Source organism: Amyelois transitella, chromosome 22, assembly GCF_032362555.1.
Source record: "Amyelois transitella isolate CPQ chromosome 22, ilAmyTran1.1, whole genome shotgun sequence".
NCBI classification, from domain to species: Eukaryota; Metazoa; Arthropoda; class Insecta; order Lepidoptera; family Pyralidae; genus Amyelois; species Amyelois transitella.
The window spans coordinates 8,129,012-8,152,097 of record NC_083525.1 but is presented as its reverse complement, the minus strand read 5'-3'; the positions used below and the strand labels follow the sequence as shown (position 1 = coordinate 8,152,097).

At 33.7% G+C, this 23,086-nt stretch overlaps 1 protein-coding gene across 1 annotated transcript; it reads right to left on the bottom strand.

The window, feature by feature from the left end:
- Positions 1 to 7,073: 7,073 nt before the first annotated feature.
- LOC106138541 (mevalonate kinase) lies at positions 7,074 to 23,070 on the bottom strand. The gene is made up of 6 exons (XM_013339716.2): positions 22,936 to 23,070; positions 16,282 to 16,813; positions 13,725 to 13,954; positions 12,167 to 12,232; positions 11,317 to 11,444; positions 7,074 to 10,362 (listed from the first exon to the last, which is right to left on the bottom strand). The coding sequence occupies exons 1-6, from the start codon at positions 23,068 to 23,070 to the stop codon at positions 10,230 to 10,232; spliced, it is 1,224 nt and encodes a 407-aa protein (XP_013195170.2). The 3' UTR covers positions 7,074 to 10,229.
- Positions 23,071 to 23,086: the final 16 nt, after the last annotated feature.

Here is a 23,086-nt window from a genome sequence, read left to right as displayed (position 1 = left end):
TATAAATCCGAATGCCTATCAATGAATACTTTTTTTGTGAAAACAGGTGACAAGGATTTTAGATACCTGCATATTGTTTTAATGAACATTTTGTATAGATTTTTAATATTCCAATTTGTATGGCTTCAAGGGCATCTATAGGCATAAGTTTTTTTTACTTTTTCAATTAAGACGAACGTATCTAGAACCACATGTAAGATTAAGTTTAAAAGTTTTTTTATTTAATTATTGAGAATTTTTTTTTCATTGTCACATGATGATGTATGGGCAAATCGTAAAATTGTACCCGAAATTTGTGACCTAATAAAAAAAGGTCGATAAAGGGGATAGAATTAAAAAATGATCTCCACTGGTTAAATTAATCCGCATTTAAAATTAACCTGGTTTATTTGTTAACAAAAATTTTACAAACTTATTCCATAGTACCTACCTAGTCGCCAGTACCTAGTAGGTCAGAATTCTAATTATAGAAATGAGAAACTACCTAATAGAAAAGGCATTAATGAATTCTTTTAAATTGTTTTTGCAAACTTTAATTATGCTTCAAATCATTATGTAATTTATAAAATACTTGGGCAAGTGATAAAGTATAATAAATAGGTAGATAAGTTAATGAGATTTTAAGCTTATGTAGTGAGGTGATCAAAGAGAGATATTAAAAATTAAAAAAAAAACATTTTAGTCATAAATATCTTTACAATTAATATTCATTTAATCGGAAGTGACGTATACAATAGGTAGCTAAATATAGATATAGTACCTACTATATTTATTTATTTTCTATAAAAAATATATTATTATTTTATAACATACGAAATTAAATTATTACTCAGCTACAAATAGGCTTCCAATGCCAATTTACAGTCCAACCAAAAAAACTACTAATTTTTTTTTATTACAGGTTTTAAAATGGTTATTTATCCATTCATCTAATTTGTTTATGAAGAGTTTTAAGCGTTAAATTCTGCTTGTATGCGATGGGCAAGCAACTGCCACTATTTGAATCTCAATTCCATCTTAAGCCGAACTGCTAGGGTTGACACCCGTACTTTAAAATAAAGTATTGTACTTTATTTCAGGCAATTGTACTCTATTGGTACTACTATATTACTATAAGAAAGTACACGAAAATACTTTATTTCGTATTAGAGAAACTGATAATGATATGATTGAAAATTATTTGCATTTTATTAAATTTATTTAATAAAGCTGTTAAATGCTTAGAAGGCAACTGCATAACAGTTTTAGATATTAAAATTTAAATCTGCAATAACTTAATGTAGATGTGGATGAACTTTACGGAGAAATTACTTTGTTGTAATGGCAGTAAGTAGTGATGATGATTTTTTAAAACTTGTATACAGTAATTTCATTTTTATTATCCATTCCCGTCTACATTTACAGAAAATAAAGCTATTTCTGTAAATGTAGACGTAAGACGAAAGAAACAAAGCTTCTCTGAATTTGATAAAAAATGAATTATTTATTTTCTTAATTTAAATAGAGATTGTAATTGTTTCCAATTCCAATTGCTTAGTTGAAACGCTAATTTGATACAAACTGCAAAAAGCAATAAATAATATGTTTATAAATATAAGTAATAATGAAGAAAAAAAATTATAACTATATTTTGACACTTTTTTTTTCTTCCCAAATAAAGGTTGTACGTGACTTTTCAGTCTTTTCAAGATGGAGACTTGATTTTAATATATGTGTATATATTTATGAGATTTAAGCAGCCTGTGAGATATTTAACATCTGTGATAGTGTTACTTCTTTTAAACTTTTGTTTTGTACTATGTTGATTTAACTAATTTAAGGGTTTTATGTTATTTGCTTCCATGCTGATCTGACAGCGAAAAAAAAATACTGCTTTTCTTCCCGCGTAGATTAAAAAAGTCGGACTTCATGACTTCATTGGAATGGATTATACATAAACTTTATTATTATATATAAACTTGGGATTCTTCTTTTAGTCATAGCAACCTCTTTTATCTGCATGGTTCATAATGGATTTGAGATTCAGAAATAGTTGCCCAAAAATAATTTTAACCCTTGTTTTTATTGATTATTACTATCCGCACGCGCGGTAAATTATGTGTTTTTATAATGTTGTTTGACGAGTGTTATTTGAAATTATTATCTATTAAAAATCATTATTATTGTAAGGTATAACTTTGTAACAAATTTTATTTTTGAGATTTTATGTGGTTGTATTGTTTTACCAAAGCTGATTTATTAAAGTTATTATTATTTTGATATTTATTAACGATATTCTAATAGTTGCTTTTCAGCCAACAAATAGGTAGATTATTTTTGTATAGGTAATAAAGTCTTTAAGTAAGAAAGGAAATAAAATAATACATCATTCCAAGATAGAATGCTTGTTTTCAGCGCGACCGATGGGTTAATTTTGAACAATGTCAGACGATTTACACAATTTTAAGTTGTTTTCTTATCGAAATACAATACTGTTAGGTAAACAACACCCAATTTAGAAAGTAAGGTAGGTATATATAATGCATCTAAGTACAGTCAAGTGCAACAAAAATTACCATCTTTACTTACAATACAACATACATAACTACCAATAAAACAACCTTACCTAGCCTAAACCGTGAATTTTATAGGGTTCTTTGCATATGACTGTACCATTAGTAAAAAGAACTTTCATGTTTGGGTTTATCCAAATCGATACAGAAATTGACATCAAAGATTTGCAACAAATTTAATCGATAATGTAGTAATCGATTGATTAATTTATATTAATTCGTACCACAAAAATGGTGCTTTGTGTCACAATACTATTCGTGCTTAGAGATAATTGTAGAGGTAAAAAGAGATGCAAAGATTATATTACTTGATCAGTTTAATTTTTGAGTTCGATATTTTCCTGATTATAAAACATATGTCACGAGGTTGGAAACAATTGTAAAAAATATTAAGTTCTGTAGTAAAAACTGTAACTTTAATAATTGCCAAACAAAAATGAAAAATGTAGTAGATAAAACTGAATTGTAATAAAACAGTACTATTTATATAAATTAACTGTTAATGGAAAAAAAATATTCTTAAATTTGCTTGACTTTGTGTAACACTAAAATAAAAGTTATGAATTTAAGATTCAAACAGCAAGTTTGGCTACAATTAGGGTTGCCACCTTTTTTTTGAAGAAAAATAGAATTCTTTTTAAATCAACAAAAAAATATTGTACTTTTGGGAAATACAGAAAAATAAATAGTACACATCTATTTTCAATCATTATTTATTTTCCATGAGTATTAATTATTAATTTTCGTTTTGGCCATCAAGGTTCTATTATTTTTTAAATAATTATAGGCATAATACATGAATGAGTTACGTTCAAAAATTTCCTATACAGTGGTGCGGGTGCGTTCCATTCACAGTTAATTCAAAAAAAGCGCGACAATTGAATTAGCAATAAAAATATAGTATTTTTCGTCCTATATTGTTTTTCTATAATATATAGTACAATTGACTTAAATATAGCAAGATACTATATAATATAGTACGGGTGGCAACCCTAGCTACAATGTGCCACACAAACGTGAAGGTTATTAGTATCTCATGTCACTGAAGTGCTGTATAAAATTAAAGCTAATTGAATTATTGTAAATATTTACATTAATGAATGTAGTGGATGCAAGAGTGTAGTTATGTAAATCTCACCTGTATGATTATTATGAAAATTAAAAAAAAGCAACAAAATTTACAACTTAATGGTTATGCTAATATGTGATTGCATCACAGATTTTTTTGACATGTTGAATAAGTACATGTTGACTTTAAGGTACCTACCTACAATCTAAAATTTATTAAAAACATATTTAAGAAAAAAATAGCTCTAAGAAAAACTCTATGTAAGTTTGCAATTTTTTTTTGAGTTGGAAAAAGAAAAATATACGGTAACACTGTACCTACACTTAATTAATTTGTTGACTGTATCTGTGTGAAAAAACACAGCATTTTTTAAAAAAATAATAATTTAAGATGGAATGAAATTACGATGGAGCCATGAAGGGTATTAAAAGGTAAAGGGTCCAATAAATTTATTGGAATGTAGGTAAATATGTTAACGATGTTTGTCTTAAGCGGTGAATAAAAATGATTAAGTACAGTCAACGACAGGAAAACCTGATCTCTGTGTGTGCGGTTACTCTGCCGTCGACTGTATATTATTTATGTAGTTTTATGTACAATGGCTGATATTGCGTTTTGCCTTATTTAATGTTATAGTCTTTGTATTATAAATATGTAGGTAATTTATTTTAAGCCGTTAGATTTTTACACAGCATATTTGTTTATCCATACAACGTAGCTCCCTTTCTGCGAAATCTCTTGAAATGTACTTGTCGAATCCCAGACAATTGATACCAAATTTGAATTAAGATTTTTAGCTTTGCTTTTCCTATCTTGTTTACTTTTTTTTTATTTAACCACGCACAAGAAGTAAAAAAGTGACGTTTGGAGAATTTTTAGCGAGAGATACTAACTCAGTTTGATGCTTGTAGCCCAGTGCTATAAAAAGTGTTTTTTTTTCTTCTTAATACGCCTCTTACAATGTATTTTTAGGTATTGGTTTTACTAAGCACTTTCAGAGATATTCAATCTGTGAATCTTGCAAAGGAACAGGGAGGTGCGTAAAATGGCCAGTCTTTTCCAATATAAATAATTGAGGCAGTATTAATGAGGGTTTGAAGCAGAATGGAATTGAAAAAGTAAAATTACATCATTTTTTCAATGAATTTACAGATGCAGTTATTGTTTATTAAAATTAAAGTTAAGATTAAAAACTATTTTGTGTTTATAATTTGTCGTGAGGTTTTTATACCCACATAATTTATTTATAGGTTTGGTAGGTATCCACGTACCTAAACCTGTGTATTTAATTTTAGCTTCTGTCAAAATCAATATCGTATTTTTTTCAGTATAATCTTTAATAATTTGAATAAGAAAATCGAGGCAAAATATTTTTTGGACTAGCTTAGTCATCAAGCCTATTTTGCATCAAATCCTCTGTTGATATGTTTATTTAAATACGAGATTAATGTAATGCTTATATTATGTATTATATATAGGTAGGTAATTTATTTTTTAGATAATCACGTTGTTGATATGCAAATCATAACACTATGATAATGTGTCGATATTTTAATGTGAATAAATGCACTTTTAGGTACTTTGACGTTTTTTTATTAAACCTTTCGATTACCCGTTTATCTCTACTAGTTCGCAGCGAGACGTCGCGATGTTTGTTTGTGAATAGGTATCTTAAAAACGACTGAACCAATTTTGTTGCCCAATGAACTTGAAAATTCTATTGACAGATACTACATATCTTTTAAATTTCATCAAAATCAGATCAGCGGTTCGAAACTTATCGCGATACAAACATACACGCAAATGTGTTTTGCGCCATGTTTCCCTACTTGATTAGCAGAAGAAAAAAGAAATTGCTAAAGTAAAAAATACAAATTTCCTACTTTAGCAATTAAATTTCAACATTCGTTGTTTTATAATAAAAAAAAAAAACAATGAAAATCAATAAATTTATTTAGTTTCATTTATAATCTATATTTTTTTTTACATAACGATTTCTATTATATAATATTATATTTGTCTTCGGTTTAGCACCAATTAACCTAACATTGAGCTTAACATGCAATTTAAATTTTGCTAATGAACTAATTTTTTTACGTACATAAACAATTTATAAAATATAAGATTTTAAATAGCTTTGGTCAATTTGTCGAAACAATGACAACGATCGAAAAAAATTAAGTAGTACAATTTTATAATAACACACAATTTACTTGAACTTAGTAACTATGCCAGTGACAATATATTTTTTGGATTATGTAGTTTACAATTGAAAGAATTATCTTGATAGCGCTCCATTCAATTTGATATTCTAGAAAGTCGCCCAACTATTAAAAGATAAAGTGTAAATTTGTCAAATCGATAATCATAATAATTTTACGCATGACCAATGAAAGTCAATATCAGATTGCTTGTATATGTTTTCATAGTGTTGTAATCAGCACTTTCCAATTTATTCACGTTAACTTTAAATATTTACAAACAGTCTGAGATCGTGGTTCACCTTCTTAGTTCAAGAATCTAAACAACTAATGCGCAGTCACTAAGTTCATGTAAACTGGTATACAGGGTGTGATTGCATGAGGTAAATGCTACGAACAAGAGACACAATTAATGGAAGCTTCGTGTTGGCAGCTAAGGTATATACGTACACAGGCATCACTCAGTATGATTCTACAATTTATTGGTCCTAAGTCTTAGAAAACTGTCACACAATCTACATAATATTTACGGAGAAGATTGCGATCATGTTTTAAATTAATAAAAAAAAAATGCAACTTATATTTTGTTTTAACCCTTAATTATAAGAATTTGCAATATTTGTATTTTACAATTTTGACATCCATGGTCTTTTTTTGAAAGTGAGCCACTATATCACTTCATCATTTCCTTTTGTATGTTATTTGGAATACATATTTTGTGACATTTTGTGTTTTTTAATCTCAAAAATAACTTTCTGCGTATTATAAATATTATCTTGTATAAAAGCTTTTAAAAAAACTGTACAATGCTAGTGCTATTGTTAAGTTTTTAATTAAGATAGTTATTTGATTTATGCTACAATTTAGAGCATAGAAATCGGAATAATGTAAGACAATAGAAATGCCACATAGCTGTTTAAATCAAACAAAACGAACTCAGAATTATGATGCAAAAATATTATAATGTCGCAACCAGCACTAGCGACATTCATGAGTACTTAACTATTCCGACACACAAACATCCGCAGTTCTATAAAACAAAAACCCACAGAAGTGCAGTTATATCGGTAAGCGGACTTTGAATATACATGAAGTCTTGTAGTTATACAAAATAACATTATTTTTACAAACTTTTCAACCAATCTTGGTTTGGTTTAACCATTCTAAATAAAGGTTAAAATTTTAGAGGGAAAAATACAAATATATATTTAATTACCTATCAAAAACAAATTATAAATAAATACTAATGAAACTAACATCAACTCATTGAAGAATTCATAAAATGCTGCTGGCATAAAATTATTTTTATACTACAAATTAATATGACCCTGTAAAAATATATATGCAACATAATATGCACTGCTCATAACATTTTCGACAGGTCATTTTTATCTTTTTTAAAATGTTAGGCTGACATAAACGAATAAATCACCTAAACGTTCACGGTGTATTAAAATACATAATAAAACTTATTCAAAATATTAAAAAAAATAACATAATTTATATTTCAAGAGTGAGACTTCAAAAACCAGTGCTCACTACCCGCTGCCAAACTTCTCAAAACAACTAAAATACAATAAATTACTACAAACAATATTAATAATCTACAAAACCACAGAAATCTGAATAATATAAGACAAAAAGACAGAAAAGAAATTATAGCTGTCAAATAATCCTCAAAAGTGAGATGCAAATGGTGTCACAACTATTAGTTGCGACTTCACATTTACCATTACTTGCCACTTCTACCGTCTTACATTATTCCTATTTCTATGCTACAAACACACAAACAAACATGACCATTGCTAATCAACTTTTGTGAGCTGACACGGCGCTAATATCATCTTGGTGATTGTCCCGGTGCCTGGGGTCTCTCTGACCACAATCCAAGGTTGGGTAAGTCAGGTACACAGAGCGATTCCCGTCTGACTTCCGTGACCTTGTTAAATGAGGAATCAGCTTGGATCATGGTTGTACAGTCAACGTCAAAAAAACATGACCCCTGTTTATACAAGCCAACACCATAGAAGATCAGGTTTCTCAGCAGTTGACTGTACTAGAGGAAATCATTGCAGGTCTGTACAAGTTAAACCCTAAAGCAGTTGGTGTTTTAAGATTCTGAATCTTAGAAATAAGGTTCAGTTATTGGTGGGTACATTAGTTACCACTGCCTTAGAAAAAGTCATGAATCAGACATACAGACTAGTTACCTTTTGTAATATGTTACCAAGTCAAAAAGCCATTCAAGATACCCTGCCGCCTCCGCCGGGCTAGGTTATAAAATTTTAAGTCATTTTAAAACTGAGAACGCCGAAAACCGTATAAAATTGAGAGTATGAAAGGAACATAATGGCGGAGGTTGCAACTCTGGGTATACGAACAAAATAGAGAAATTGATACAAAATGTATGATTACAACTACAAATTGTATTATTTAATTAAAAATCTTATGCAATGAACACCAAGCGGAATATTTCAAGCAAATCTTTTCTAAAATTAATTATTGTCATACATAATTTGAGAGGAAGTTTTTATCATAAATATAGATAAACTTCACTCATTACCCTTCGCTTCGTGGTCGGTTAAGGTCGGCCTTCAAAGCAGAATTCACGATAAGGATGGCAAATCCTTCACACTTAGTATTAAATAGGTATTAGGAATGTTTTGTGTGCCGAACAAACTGAACATAACCAATATTAATTCAATAAATGTTTACACATTCGAGACCAAATCCTTATATGCTAAGAGCCTGTCCTAGGGTTATACATACATAGAGAGCGCATTTAGCTCAGTCATAGAAGAGCATTGGTCAAAAATTACAGCTGTTGAAAAAGAATGTAATTTTTTTTGTGTAAATGTGAAAAAAATATTATAGAAATGTTAAGGTGGTTTTTTTTGGACCCGAAAAAAGACATCTTTCAATTAATATTTAAACTCAAAAGAAAATTAATAATTACTTCACCGGATTAAGATTAAAAGTTCATTAAATAAATTTATGCGCACTCTATTTGGAACCAAACATTCAATACAACCTTCTATGACTTGTCTAAATACGGAAATTTGGATGTGTTATCTCTTAGTCTCAAGATTTTTACACCACAACTGCAGACAGTTTAACATGGTTTGTATATTCAACGCCCGATTGTTTGTAAATTCATCGTTATTCTTATTTCAATATTTTTGGTGGCCAAAAATAAGTTGTCAAATAGGCATTTCGGATTTTTGAAATGTACATTTGTAACTTATTATATTGACAAACACATAACAAATACATGAAATAACAATATGTTAAGTATATTGGTGGTTGGGTTGATTTGCTCTGTTTTTGCATATAATATACTTTAAGATCTTGTCATTATAATTATTTAATAAGAATTCTCCATATTAAAATATCAAAAATAAATATCTTCGATATTTTTCTTGTTATACAAAAAAAAAGTTCAGAAGCAATATTCTTTTCACACAAAAATTGGACAAGCTCCGTTAGTAATCGTAAACAATAATCCACACAGCAGCCATTTTGAAATAACACAAAAAAAATCCACATATCACAGAGTGTCACGGTCCATTTTGCGTGTTACCTCGGCCGATACCGTTTCGCAACTGGGCTTGAATCATCCGACGATTCCAAATTTAAACTATTTATTCTTTTTAAATTCATAACGGGCGCATTCACGTCACTAAAACTTGCACTTCCATTTTCAAAATCGCCATTCGATTTCGGAACATTTTTCAAGTCTGATATATTTGATGCGAGATTTTCACTCCTATTTTCTGGTATAAAATTATGAGGTATGTCTTTATTTGATTTAAAAATGTTTTCATTGATTGAAGCCATTATTGTATTTTCAGTCTCAAAATCCTTACACGATTTAGTATGAGTTAATGATGTTGATATGTTTTCGGAATACGTTGTAATTATTTCAGAAACTGAATTGTATTTTATTCCTGAGTTGGGCATAGCGTTTCTCACTATTGTCGACATGTTTCTCGTCGTCGCACATTTTGAAGAATTTGTCAGGTCCAGGTCTACATATAAATTAGTTTCTTGTTCTACATGTTTATTTTGGAATATTTGCTTTATTGATTTCTCTGAATACATTGTGGCATCTATTGGTATACATGAATCTACGTTTCTCGCTATATTTATAGCATCAGTTTCTTCAGATCTTGGTAAACAATTATTCACGGATACTGAATAAGTAGGATTGTTCAAAACTTGTGATTGAAAACAATTAACTTCATTTGCATCAGAATTACTCGTTGCACATTCACTATCATCACCCACGCTTTCAGATCTCATCACACTATTTCTCATTACTTTCTCATCGTTTCCCACTATTTTCTCAGAGTTTCTCACTATTTCCGATAGCGGGATGGCGTTCCTAACTTCCTCTTGGGTGTGACGTCACATCTCCAGGGTTATCCCGGGGCCTCCCAGTCTCGTCTCGGTCACTCTGAAGCCAAGTTCCAGGAGTTGTCCTGATAAAGAGTCGACAGTAGATCGTGGCGTGGAAGGTGGGATGAGAACCATGGCGTATCTGAAAAGAAGAACATTTTCGTGAATACAACTAGCAAATATATATAATAAATAAGCATTTTATAGAATTTAAATTTATTAAACTAGTATTTGTCTAAGGTTTCGCTCTCTCTTAACACAAGTACTATCTTTGTAAACGTATAATATCATTTGTAAAATGAGAACCGTCTCTATATTCTCCTTTATTGAAGTCAGTAAATTTTCGCCAACCTTAGGAAGTGTAACTATGACCATGGATCCTGGATTGGGTGAGTCAAGTTTTGACACGAAGCGACTCTCCAATTTGTAGCACTGTCGAATAAACATTTTATCTATCATATACATACATACATATCGTTACGTCTATTTCCCTTGCGGGGTAGACAGAGCCAACAATCTTGAAAAGACTGAATGGCCACGTTCAGCTATTTGGCTTAATGATAGAATTGAGATTCAAATAGTGACAGGTTGCTAGCCCATCGCCTTAAAAAGGATCCCAAGTTTGTAAGCCTATCCCTAAGTCGCCTTTTACGACATCCATGAGAAAGAGATGGAGTGGTCCTATTCTTTTTTGTATTGGTGCCGGGAACCACACGGCACTAATACAAAAAAGAATAGATAAAAGAATAGAATTTTATCTATCTATTTTCAAAAATACGTCTATACACTTATTGACGCCAACATAACCTGATATTTATTATTGAGTAGAATTCGTAGTTCTTGCTTTTCATCTCCTTATTGTTAACTCTTGTTTATTGTTAATTTTGTTTTACACAAATACCTAGCTACTTATAACTTTTTTTTATATTTTCTTTTCTCTTGGTAGCGTATTTTAATGTTCAACTCATTTGTTAACATATACCGTTTCTATTTGGCTTCAGTGTAACTATTCTTATTTACTATTGTGTTGTTGTTTGTTGCTGTTGGTCTTTATCAGACAATAAAATAAAATAAAAATAAATAAAACAAGTCTCACCCTCCACCGCCCGCTCCGGTGAGCTTGCACGCCAAGTTCTTCGCTCTGGCAGCCGACCTGATCGTCTCCAGCGCCGGGTGGGACACCCCCAGGGCGGCTAGCAGGCAGTGGTTCATGTCCCATAGGTCCTGGAATTGAAAAAAAAAAAAATTTTGATCATGGCATGGATGTTGTAAGAGGCGGCTAAAGAATAGACTGAAGAATGATATACTTGGGATCCTAAATATATATTTATACATTTTTTGATTATGACGTGCATGTCGTGAGAAGCGACTAAGGGATAGGCTGATAAACATAGGATTGTTCTTTAAGACGATGGACTAGCAACCTATCACTATTTGAATCCCAATTTCATTATTAAGTTATACAGCTAAACGTGGCCTATCAAGACTGTTGGCTCTATCTATCCCGCAAGGGATAAAGACGTGGGCATATGTATGTATGTATTTTTGATCCATACTTTAATATTTATATATCTGTCTGCCACACTATCACAGTTAAACCGCTAGATAAATCTTGATGATACTTTGTGTGAAAAAAGTTAATTATGTGAAGTCTATAGATAGTCTATAAATGTAGTCTATACTCTATAGACTACATTTTTACAGGTAATTCTCAAGGGAACGAGTAAAACAGAAACATATATTTCGTCAATAATATTGAGAGAATGACTGATCAACTATCTTGCTTTATAAAATTACTGAAAATTTAAAATTATCTCAATTCAATCATGAAGCCATATATATACAGCTGAACGTGGCCTTTCAGGGGATATAGACGTGTCTATATGTATGTATGTTAAAATAATTATTTAATTGATTCATTCTTTAATAAGTGTTAGAATACTTACGGCCAAATGTTGATAATCAAAATCGGTGTCAGCTTCACATTTGCCACTACTGATTTTCTCCAAAACCTACAAGAAATAAACAATTAACAGTAAATATGAAAAAAAAAGACAATTTACAGCAAACAAGATTCTTCTGCCTGAATAAAAATACTATAGATACCATTCTTTCTGTGTCCTGGCTGTAGTCCCGGTTGCATCCTCACCACTCTGGAGAAGAGCCCTGGGTATGCCTTTGACCATGGATCCTGGATTGGGTGAGTCAGTTTTTACAAGAAGCGACTCCCGTCTGACCTCCGCAACCTTTGCAGGTAAACCTAACCCGCATTTGATCGATGATGGTTACACATCCAGTTGTCTGAATGTGCAGGTTTCCTCACGATGTTTTCCCTCACCGTAAGAGCATCGGTTTGTATTCAAACTAATGTACATAACCTCGAATACAGTCATTGGTACATGACCGACGTTAGGATTCGAACCTGTGCCTTTCTGCGCAATATGCATTTTAATTAATCCATACAGCTGTACGTGGCCTTTCGGCCTTTTCGTGCCTGCTGGCTCTGTCTATTCCGCAAGGGATATAGACGTGATAATATGTATATATGAAACTCATAAATCACTTGATTATACCTCTCTTTCTCTCTCTCATCATGGCGTGTTGTCAGTTGCACCCTTTTCAATTAGGGCTTCTGGGTCTGGGGTCCGCTTATATGTAGGTATGTACAAATTAATAAAATAAAAATTTTAAAATGCACAGATCAACATTATTAAAAAGTTATAGAGCTGTTTCAGTGGAGTGAGTACGAGTTTTACTCGATCAAACGCGAATTTGTATGTGATTCGGTCAGCGCCATCTAGTGATAACGCGATGGCACTAATGCAATTGCCATACAAATTCGTGATCATCTGATTCGTGATGAAGGTTGACTGGAAGAGATTGTATTAGCGATAATTCCGCCTTTGTACCATCCCTATCTGCTTTATGTTGTTTTGTATGTTTTACTCTTATGGTGTAACTAGCTGTGCCCGCGAATTCGAATAGTTATTTTGGGCATCATTGAAGCCCTCACGGATGAATAATAAACTTTCCATTATTTTTTTGCTCCTTATAGTTGCAACGATGATATTATATAGCCTTAAGCCTTCCTCGATAAATGGTCTATTCAACGCAAAAATTTTTTAGTATACGAACCAGTAGTTCCTGAGCGCGTTCAAACAAACAAACTCTTCAGCTTTATAATATTAGTATAGATAGAGAGTTTTATCTATTTGACCTCTGTGGCGCAGCGGTAGTACGCTTGTCTGTGACACCGGAGGTCCCGGGTTCGAATCCCGGCCAGGGCATGATGAGAAAAGAACTTTATCTGATTGACCTGGGTCTTGGATGTTTATATACATACATAAGTATCTATTATAAAATATAGTATCGTTGAGTTAGTCTCTCGTAACACAAGTCTCGAACTTACTTCGAGGCTAACTCAATCAGTGTAATTTGTCCCGTATATATTTATTTAAATCTATCCTCAGGTTCTACTCATACTATCGGTCTACATCAACACACCTGCGTAGCAGTCAGCGCTATGGTGTCCATCGCCGCCAGTATACTGTCCACCGTGTCACGATTCTGTTGCCTCAACGTGGCCACCTTCACCACCAGGGCCCTGGTCTCGCGGGTCACCCGGGAATCCACCAGGAGGATCTTCAGGTTCAGTCGGATGTCCACGAAGCGGGGTTTCTCGCCCTTCTTGAAAGATACCAAAGACCCGAACGTGCATGTCGCGTTGTCTATGCCTGAAAAGATATATAGTAAATATATATATATATATATATATATATATATATATATATGTGCCGTGTGGTTTCCGGCAACAAATACAAAAAAAAAATAAGACCACTCCATCTCTTTCCCATGTCGTAAAAGGCGACTAAGGGATATGCTTACAAACATGGGATTCTTTTTATTGGGCGATGGGCTAGCAACCTGTCACTAGTTGGCTCTGTCTACCCCACAAGGGATATAGACGTAACCATATGTACGTTTGTATGTCTGGATATATAAAAATGATTATTATAAAACTTTATATTTCAGGTAAATAAAGTGCACTGCTAGCCAATCGTATATAAGAAGAGTCACAAATTTATTAGCCTTTCCCTTAATCGACTTTTACAATGGAAGCATGCGAGCTTGCGTATTAGATGAACGCGTTCCAATTCACCTTACCCATCTTTTACTTTTTATATAATTTGAGAAACAACTAACAGCTCTGTCTACCCCGCAAGGGATATAGACGTGATTATATGTATGTATGTATGAGAAACAACATTGCAAAACAACATCAGCTACTCTTCGGTCATTCTTGGGAAGGAATTCAGTTAAAAGCGACCGGAGTCCGCGGGCGAAAGCGCGTTATAATCGCGAGCCGCGTCAAAGTTGCAAGGTGTGGTTGTTTCAAGACGGTGCCATCGGAATGCGGTTGGCCAGCTTTCCAAGGTTAATGAGCACCATTTATATCGACATTACCATACTGCCTGAGTCAGCTGATTAAAGACTAGCTGCGCCCGCGACTTCGTCCGCGTGGAATAGTTATTTTTGGGCATCATTGGAGCTCTTAAGGATAAATAATGTTCCCCGTTTTTTTTTTTCACATTTACCATTATTTCTTTGCTCCTTATAGTTGCAGCGTGATGTTATAAAGCCTAAAGCCTTCCTCGATAAATGGTCTATTCAATGCAAAAAGAATTTTTCAATTCGAACCAGCAGTTCCTGGGATTAGCGCGTTGAAACAAACAAACAAACTCTTCAGCTGAATAATATTAGTATAGATAAAACTTGGTAGGAGAAACTCTACTATAATTTAAAATCATCGATACAAAGACAATCGTTCTAGTAAACCCTTCTAGACATTTACATACATACATACATAAAATCATGTCTATATCCCTTATCTTGAAAGACTGACAGGCCACGTTCAGCTTTTTGGCTTGATGATAGAATTGAGATACAAAAGGAGTAGGTTGCTAGCCCAGACTTGTTCAGAGTCAAAAATCATTTTAATACGAGTGAATAATTCCGCATACAACAGACGTAGTTTATTGAATCTCTCTTTCCCCCTCTCTCTATCTCTCTCTCATTTAATTTTTTGCTCGTTCCAAAGCTCAGACTGTGAACAAATGAAACGTGTAAATTGATTTTGAATTCCGTGTTTCACTGAACAAATTAAAATCTCATCTTCTTTCCATCACGCGTTACAGGATGCAAATGCACTCAATAGTAAAAACTTAATAAATGTAATCATACTCTATATTAACAGTCTAGTAATTTATAGACAAATGATGTAGCAATGTAAAAAATTACTATAAGACATACATACATACACATATACATATAGTCACGTCTATATCCCTTGTGGGCTATACAGAGCCAACAGTCTTGAAAAGACTGAATGGCCACGTTCAGCTATTTGGCTTAATGATAGAATTGAGATTCAAATAGTGATAGGTTGCTAGCCTATCCCTTAGTTGCCTTTTACGACATCCATGGGAAAGAGATGGAGCGGTCCTATTCTTTTTTTATTGGTGCCGGTAACCACACGGCATCTAGTAATTCATAGACAAATAATGAAGCAATGTAAAAAATTACTATAAGAAAATGATATAAATTACATTTTAATATAAAGTCGCGGCGCTTCTCATACCACGGTCACGCGCACGTGTCATACACCTCAGTGACCTTGACCCGCCTTGACCTTCGGCCCTGACACCAATAGCGGCAATTGTTTGGCGTCAGCATATTATCCAATAAGTGGAGTCTGACCTTACATCAATAGAATCAGTGGCCGTATGTCTGTTGTGAACGTGACAACGTCAAGAGATTCAATCACGGGACTCATGCGCATATGACATTGTGCACTGTTGTCTATGCACCTGATGTACATAGACAACTTGTATCTTTATGTAGAGTTTCATTTGCTACACGCATTAAATAACGCATCAAAAAATACTGTACGCTCTGTCTACCCCGCAAGGGATATAGACGTGACGATATGTACGAGAAACTACGAGAAACATCCTGAACAGGGTAACTTCGTCTGCTATTTAATCAATATAATATGACTCACCCGACGGCGTCCCATGCATAATCCTCTCGCAATTGAACGCCCACGCCGATATTATCTCCTTCTCTTTCATCGTAAACTCTTCACTCTGATCGTAGAACTCGTAACTAGAACTCTTCAATTTCACCAGCCTTATCAGCGCCCCGGTCAAGCAGACGGCGAACGAGGCCGAAGAGCCAGTCCCCGCTCCAATCGTCAACTCGGAACCCATTGAAATGTCCATGGATTTAACCTGCAGTTTCGTACTGCCGAAGATACCGGAGAAGACGTATAGGAAACTCCTTAAGGAGTTCTTCTGGTTTCCTGGTAAGCTGTCGAAGTTGGGGCGGATGTGGTGGAGGAACTCGTCGACTTTCCTCAAGTGCGTGTCGTGGTCGAGTTTGTCCGGTATTCTCCATGAGAATTTGCCGCTCACGCTCGGGGAGAGTTGGGGGTCGAAGAGCGCCTGGATGGTGGGTTTTAGAGGTATGACCTCTTGGAGATCCACGCATGGCAGATGGATGTGGACCGCTGGCTCTCCCATCAAATTCACCTCCTGGAAAATGGATTGAATTATTTTTTGACAGAACTGAAAGACAATTTATAGTTATCCTGCTTTTTTGCTGGTATGTGACGAGCTTAAGACGCAATCATACCATGGATCCATCAGATGATCTTACGGTGAGGATAATCATCGTGAGGAAACCGGCACCTTCAAGCAAGTGAATGGGTTACCATGATCCTATATCTGTTAAGTCACCTGCAAAGTTGCCGAGGTCAGACGGGAGTCGCTTCGCGTTATAACCTCAATTACCCACTCCCGGATCTTAGTCTCATGCGCACCCTGGGCTTTTCTCTCGAAGAATTGATGACGCAATTGAAATCTAACGCCAGGAAGATGAGGATGACTAGTGTTGCCAATACTATCGATATTATTGAAGCACTAGTATCGATCGATAAGCCAAACGATATTGTTAATGATATCAGGGGTCAACGCTAATAATTACTATAGGTTTGAAATCATTAGTGTGCCTCAACCTTATGCCAAATTTAAAAGCTTCTATATATGTGGTTTTGCTAAAAAAGGCCACTTATTAGTATACATAACTAGCTGTGCCCAGCAGTTTTGTATACGAGTAATTAGATTATCTACCTAGTTCATGCTTACTATATACATATTGCACTTCGTTATTATAAGTCATTTATGTTTATTTTTATATATTATGCTTATTGAAAGATTTATAATTATATTATATTAGGAGTGAGCATAAGAAATTAGGAAGATAAAATTGTTTTGCGTTGTGACCCAATAGAAGTACGAGTAAAAGAGTAGAAAAAAAGTGAAGAACACTATGCCATTATAATTAATTAATTAGCCAAATCTTTGTCCCATGTTTGTAAACTTGTAAATTTGTAACAGTGCTAAAAGTTAATGCAATTAGAGTCAAAGCTATCACACCAACCCCCGTAGCGACAGTTTCTCGCGCGTTAAAAACGGCATCGCGCGTGGCATGCCACGGGACGTGGACTATAAACGTAGTAGGATCTATAAATATAACAAACTAGCTGTGCCCGCGACTTCGTCCGCGTCAAATAGTCATTTTGGGCATCATTGAAGCCCTTAAGGATGAATAATTTACCCCGTTTTTTTCACATTTTCCATTATTTCTTCGCTCCTTATAGTTGCAGCGTGATGTTATATATATAAGCCTTCCTCGATAAATGGTCTATTCAACACAAAAATAATTTTTCAATTCGAACCAGTAGTTCCTGAGATTAGCGCCTTCAAACAAACTCTTCAGCTTTATAATATTAGTACAGATTAAATTAAAGTTTATTTACATCATGCAAATTCGTCAAGTAATTACGTTCAGTATTGCTAATAATTCCGTGAACAAATGTGCCTAATTTAAGCAATCTATTTACAAGGGCATTTAATTGCCAAAACATCTAAATATATATTTAAAACGGGTTATGCCAGAATTTTAATATGCATATTACTAAAACAAAGGATTCTGACATGAACGAACATACATGAGTAAATACAGCCTTGGTTGATGTTTTACTCGATCCGTTTCGAAATAACTACGACATTTAAAATGTGAACAGACAGGACATACCGGCTCCTCACTATAAATAAAATGTTGTACAGGTAGAAAGCAAAAAAACAAAAATGCACATTTTATATGTAACTACGATGTTGTAAAAAGCAACGCACTTTAAGATATCTATACTTATATTATAAAGCTGAAGAGTTTGTTTGTTTGAATCCGCTAATCTCAGGAAGTACTGGTTCAAATTAAAAATTATTTTTGTGTCGAATATACCATATGTCCAGGAAGGCTTAATGCTATATAATATCACGCTATCCCTTAGTCGCCTTTTACGACTACCATAGGAAAGAGATGAAGTGGTCCTATTCTTTTTTTGTACTGGTGCCGGGAACCACACGGTTTCATTTTGTAATCAAATGATGAGTGCATCTGTTACGAGTAGCAGCGTCATAGCATCAGGATGCATTTCAAATTATAATTCAGCATTTGGATTCTGCCGGCAAGACCATGAGGAAATAGCGTGATCTTGCCTGGGTACTAAGCGATACAATAAGTTCGTATATAGAATGTAGATAGCCTATTACATATGTATAATATCACGTCTATTTTCCGGATGGGGTTGGCAGAGACTATATCTTCCGAATTGACATCATCGTTCAATCAATCTATACTACTCGTAATATTATAAAGCTGAAAAGTTTGTTTGTTTGTTAGAACGCGCTAATCTCAGGAACTACTGGTTCGAATTGATAAATTATGTTTGTGTTGAATAGACCATTTATCGAGGAAGGCTTTAGGCTATATAACATCACGCTGCAACTATAAGGACCGAAGAAATAATGGAAAATGTAAAAAAAAAAACGGGGAAAATTATTCACCCCTAAGGGTTTCAATGTGCCGTTTGTATGTATTTAGTCATAGATTGCTTGTGTCCATCGTCTAATAATACTAAGAAAAAAACAAACGTTTGTTTAAAACTGAGCTCTCAAAGTCACAAAATATTCGTCTAATGAAACTGAGAGCTTTTTAAACTAATCTGAATAGCATTATTCATTAACAACAAACGTGATTACATTCGCTGCCATCATTAAAACGATATTATAAAAAAAAACAATATTCGATAAACCCCTCATAAGGTCAGCTTATGAATTGATAAATGAAATAAAAGGATTTAATTAAAACTATTAAGACGACATAATTGACATTGTATTGAGATAGATATGTTGCGATAAAAAAAAATGTCGAAGTTCACGTAAACATTTGCGACATATCCGTTTGAAAAAAAAAAACAGATTTAAATGCGTAATTAATTTATTTTTATTTAAATGAGTTATTGATTGTTATTTGCCGTGTGGTTCCCGGCACCAATACAAAAAAAGAATAGGACCACTCCATCTCTTTCCTATTAATGTCGTGAAAGGCGACTAAGAGATAGGCTTACAAACTTGGGATTTCTTTTTTAGGCGATAGGCCAGCAACCTGTTTAAATTTGAATCTCAATTCTATCATTAAGCCAAATAGCTGAACGTGGCCATTCAGTCTTTTCAAGACTGTTGGCTCTGTCTACCCCGCAAGGGATATAGACGTGACCATATGTATGTATGTTTATTGTTATCCAAATGACCTTTCTTATAGGAATGGAATAGACTATCTAATGCCCGCGGCGTTGTTCCTGTCTGGGCAACTCTTTTTTTTTCCTATTCTTCGCCAAAAATTACACATTTTTGTGTAAAGTATCTATATTTTTCTAATGGATGTCGTAAAAGGCGAACTAAGAGATAGGCTTATAAACTTGCGATTGGTCTTGTAGGCGATGGGCTAGTAGCCTGTCACTATCTCAATTTCAATTAGTGACAGTTTTTTTTTATGAAAGTCTACATACATACGTACATGTAATCACATCTTTATCCCTTAGGGGGTAGACAGAGACAACATCTTTCCACTTGCATCTTCTCTGCATACTTCCTTCGCTTCATCCACATTCATAACTCTCTTCATGCAAGCTCGGCGGTTTCGGGTAATCTTGACCTGACCCTTTGTCGTTCTTATAGAGCTAATAGTCTTGAAAGGATAGAAAGACCACGTTCAGCTTAATGATAGAATTGAGATTGGAATAGTGACTGATGACGATGGTCATTTATCAATAAGTGATCGTCGCCGATTCACGTGAGTGGGTTCAAATTCGCGTAACGAGTGCCTACGCGAGTAGTGGAGGTCAAGTGTGGGGGGGTACTTCCACTCGGTAAAAGATTTTCAAGTATACTTAAAATACAAGTATACGGAAGCGTTGTGTGACCTTCTGATTCAATGTGAGTATGGACGTCAAACTTCTAATTATTTTTTTAAAATAAAAAAGTGCCGTGTGGTTCCTGGCATTAATAAAAAAAGATGTCGTTAAAGGCGACTAAGTGATAGGCTTATAAACTAGGGACTCTTCTTGTAGGCGACGGGCTAGCAATCTGTCACTATTTGAATCTCAATTCTATCAATAAGCTAAACGTGGCCTATTAGTCTTTTCAAGACTGTTGGCTCTGTCTACCCCGCAAGGATATAGACGTGATTATATGTATGTATGTAAAAAAAAAACCCGGCTTTCGCACCGAGTAACATTTAGCATTTTATGATTCTGGGCTTCTCCCTAGTGAGGACACTGTTTTCCATTATACAAATTATCAAATAAGTCAGTAATTGCAGTCGTGTGGTTTTAGACATAAAATATAAGGACGAACACTACATACCTACAACAGAAATATGCGAAAAATAGTAGGAAGCGACTTAAGTACATAAGCAATCAATAACATAAAAATATCCTAGGGTTTAGAAATTCTGAAAAATTAATTATTACTTAGTTTTTGATATGTCTTAATTTAATTACACAAACCGTTTTAACGCGTTAATGTCTTTTGGTAGTACATACTTAATTATGAAATCAGGCGTTTTTTTTTTAAATCTTTTCTTTCTTATAACTCTGCAAAAATTTGTAATATTAAATGCATCATATTATGAATGAATGAATGAATGAAAGATTTATTTGAATAATTAAATATAATTAGCAAAACTAATGGCAAACTTTTCCAAATCAAAATTTAAGGAATATGAAAAAGAGGTACCATAGGTATGTTATAAAAAATGACAGATTTTTAAAAATAATATTGGATTATGCATTTGTCTTCCATCTCAGCTGATGGTAAGTGACGACGCAGACGAGGATGTTACATGCTTATCCAAGAGGTACCCATTCATTCCACTTTTGAATGTTCACGGACAGTACTTGTCTGGGAACATAGACACGGGCAGTTCATTCCTCACGTCAGCCGCTCGAACCAAAAAGGAGCGATTGAAGAGCTTAGTTCGACTGATGAAATAACAAATATTTCATCGACAAAAGGGTGAAATGTCCGTCTGCGTGTCGTTGTCCGATGGAGAAGTGGACAAAGTTCAATATACCATTTAAATTAAGTTCATAAAATAAAAATTTTAAAGAACAGAGTTAGATCACTTATAAAGCATAGTTTTTACAACAACCAGTTAATTGAGAAAGAATTTATCTATCCAGAAACAGATATTACTTACCATGGATTGTGTGTGTGTAAGCTACCAAATATTATATCTAATAATAGTGCTAAGTCTTATAATAGGCTATTTGACAAAGTTCTAAAAACTATCTAAGGGTATTTATTTGTTTATAAGGAGCCCTACAAAAATACTTTTCTGACTTTATTACAGCTATTTTATTAAAAAATCGAAAAAGAAAATGAAATATTCAAATATGCCGCCAAAACGCGACTTTTAGCAATATAGCGGCCATGGCATGCAGTGACGTAAATTTCGTGTAAATATCATACAAAGCTTGTTGGTGTTTCGAAGTTTTTATTTTCTCTTGTTTTATTTATCTTGTGCCACGTCATATGTGTGAAAATTATTAAAATGAGTTCCTATAAATGTTGTGCAGTGCCTCAATGCACTAATACAACAATAAAATCTCCTACGAAACTGTTTTTTTCTATGCCGATGGATTTGAATATTCGCAAGAAGTGGTTTCAGATCATGATCTAAGATCAGTGGTTACCAAGATATACTTACATTGATGTTTTCACATTCCTCAGTTCGGCAGCATAGAAATCTGGATTGTTTTTGAAGAAGACGCCAACCATTATTGCGTCCACTTTTGGTAGGTTTCGACTGTCAGCTTTCGCGGAATTGGTTTCCATTATTAAATACCTATGTTATCTGAGTAATCCTGAGCGATCAAACACTTATAAAATCTTGAAAAATAATAGCGAACACTAAGGAATGGTACGATCCACAGTCTGTTTATGGATAATTGACGTCATAATAGAAATAGCCAATCACGTTCGTTTTTAGTCACGTGACAGCTGCATAAAAAACCCTAATTTTCTGAGACGGATTTTGTTAAAATAATGCAATATTTTTATCTCGCGTTAATACAAATCGCTCCAAAAAAATAATATTAAGACTGATGACATAAAAGAAATGTATATTTTTAATACAGTCAAATAGCCTATTATGAAGAGCGGTTACCACAGAAGATTACCAGTGATCCAAGAAACCAATTAATCCCCCAACTACCACGTTCAAAATATTTCAAAAAAAGAACACATACCTTTATGACGATCGAGCTCCTTAGCCCCAAACTAACAGCAATGGCCGTCTTGCCATAGACAACGGAATGTTCTCCGTGCAAAATCACCTTCCCCGGCGCCGAAACGCTCACCGTATACGTGTCTATTCCAAACATGTTCACTTTTTAAAAG

Excerpts from the sequence above, each read along its gene's own strand:
- LOC106138541 (XM_013339716.2), bottom strand. The coding sequence starts at position 23,070 with ATGTTTGGAATAGACACGTATACGGTGAGCGTTTCGGCGCCGGGGAAG. Across the intron at positions 11,445-12,166 it reads TTGATTATCAACATTTGGCC|GACCTATGGGACATGAACCA; the intron begins GTAAGTATTCTA and ends TTTCAATTCCAG. Across the intron at positions 10,363-11,316 it reads ACCGGAGCGGGCGGTGGAGG|ATACGCCATGGTTCTCATCC; the intron begins GTGAGACTTGTT and ends TCTTCTTTTCAG.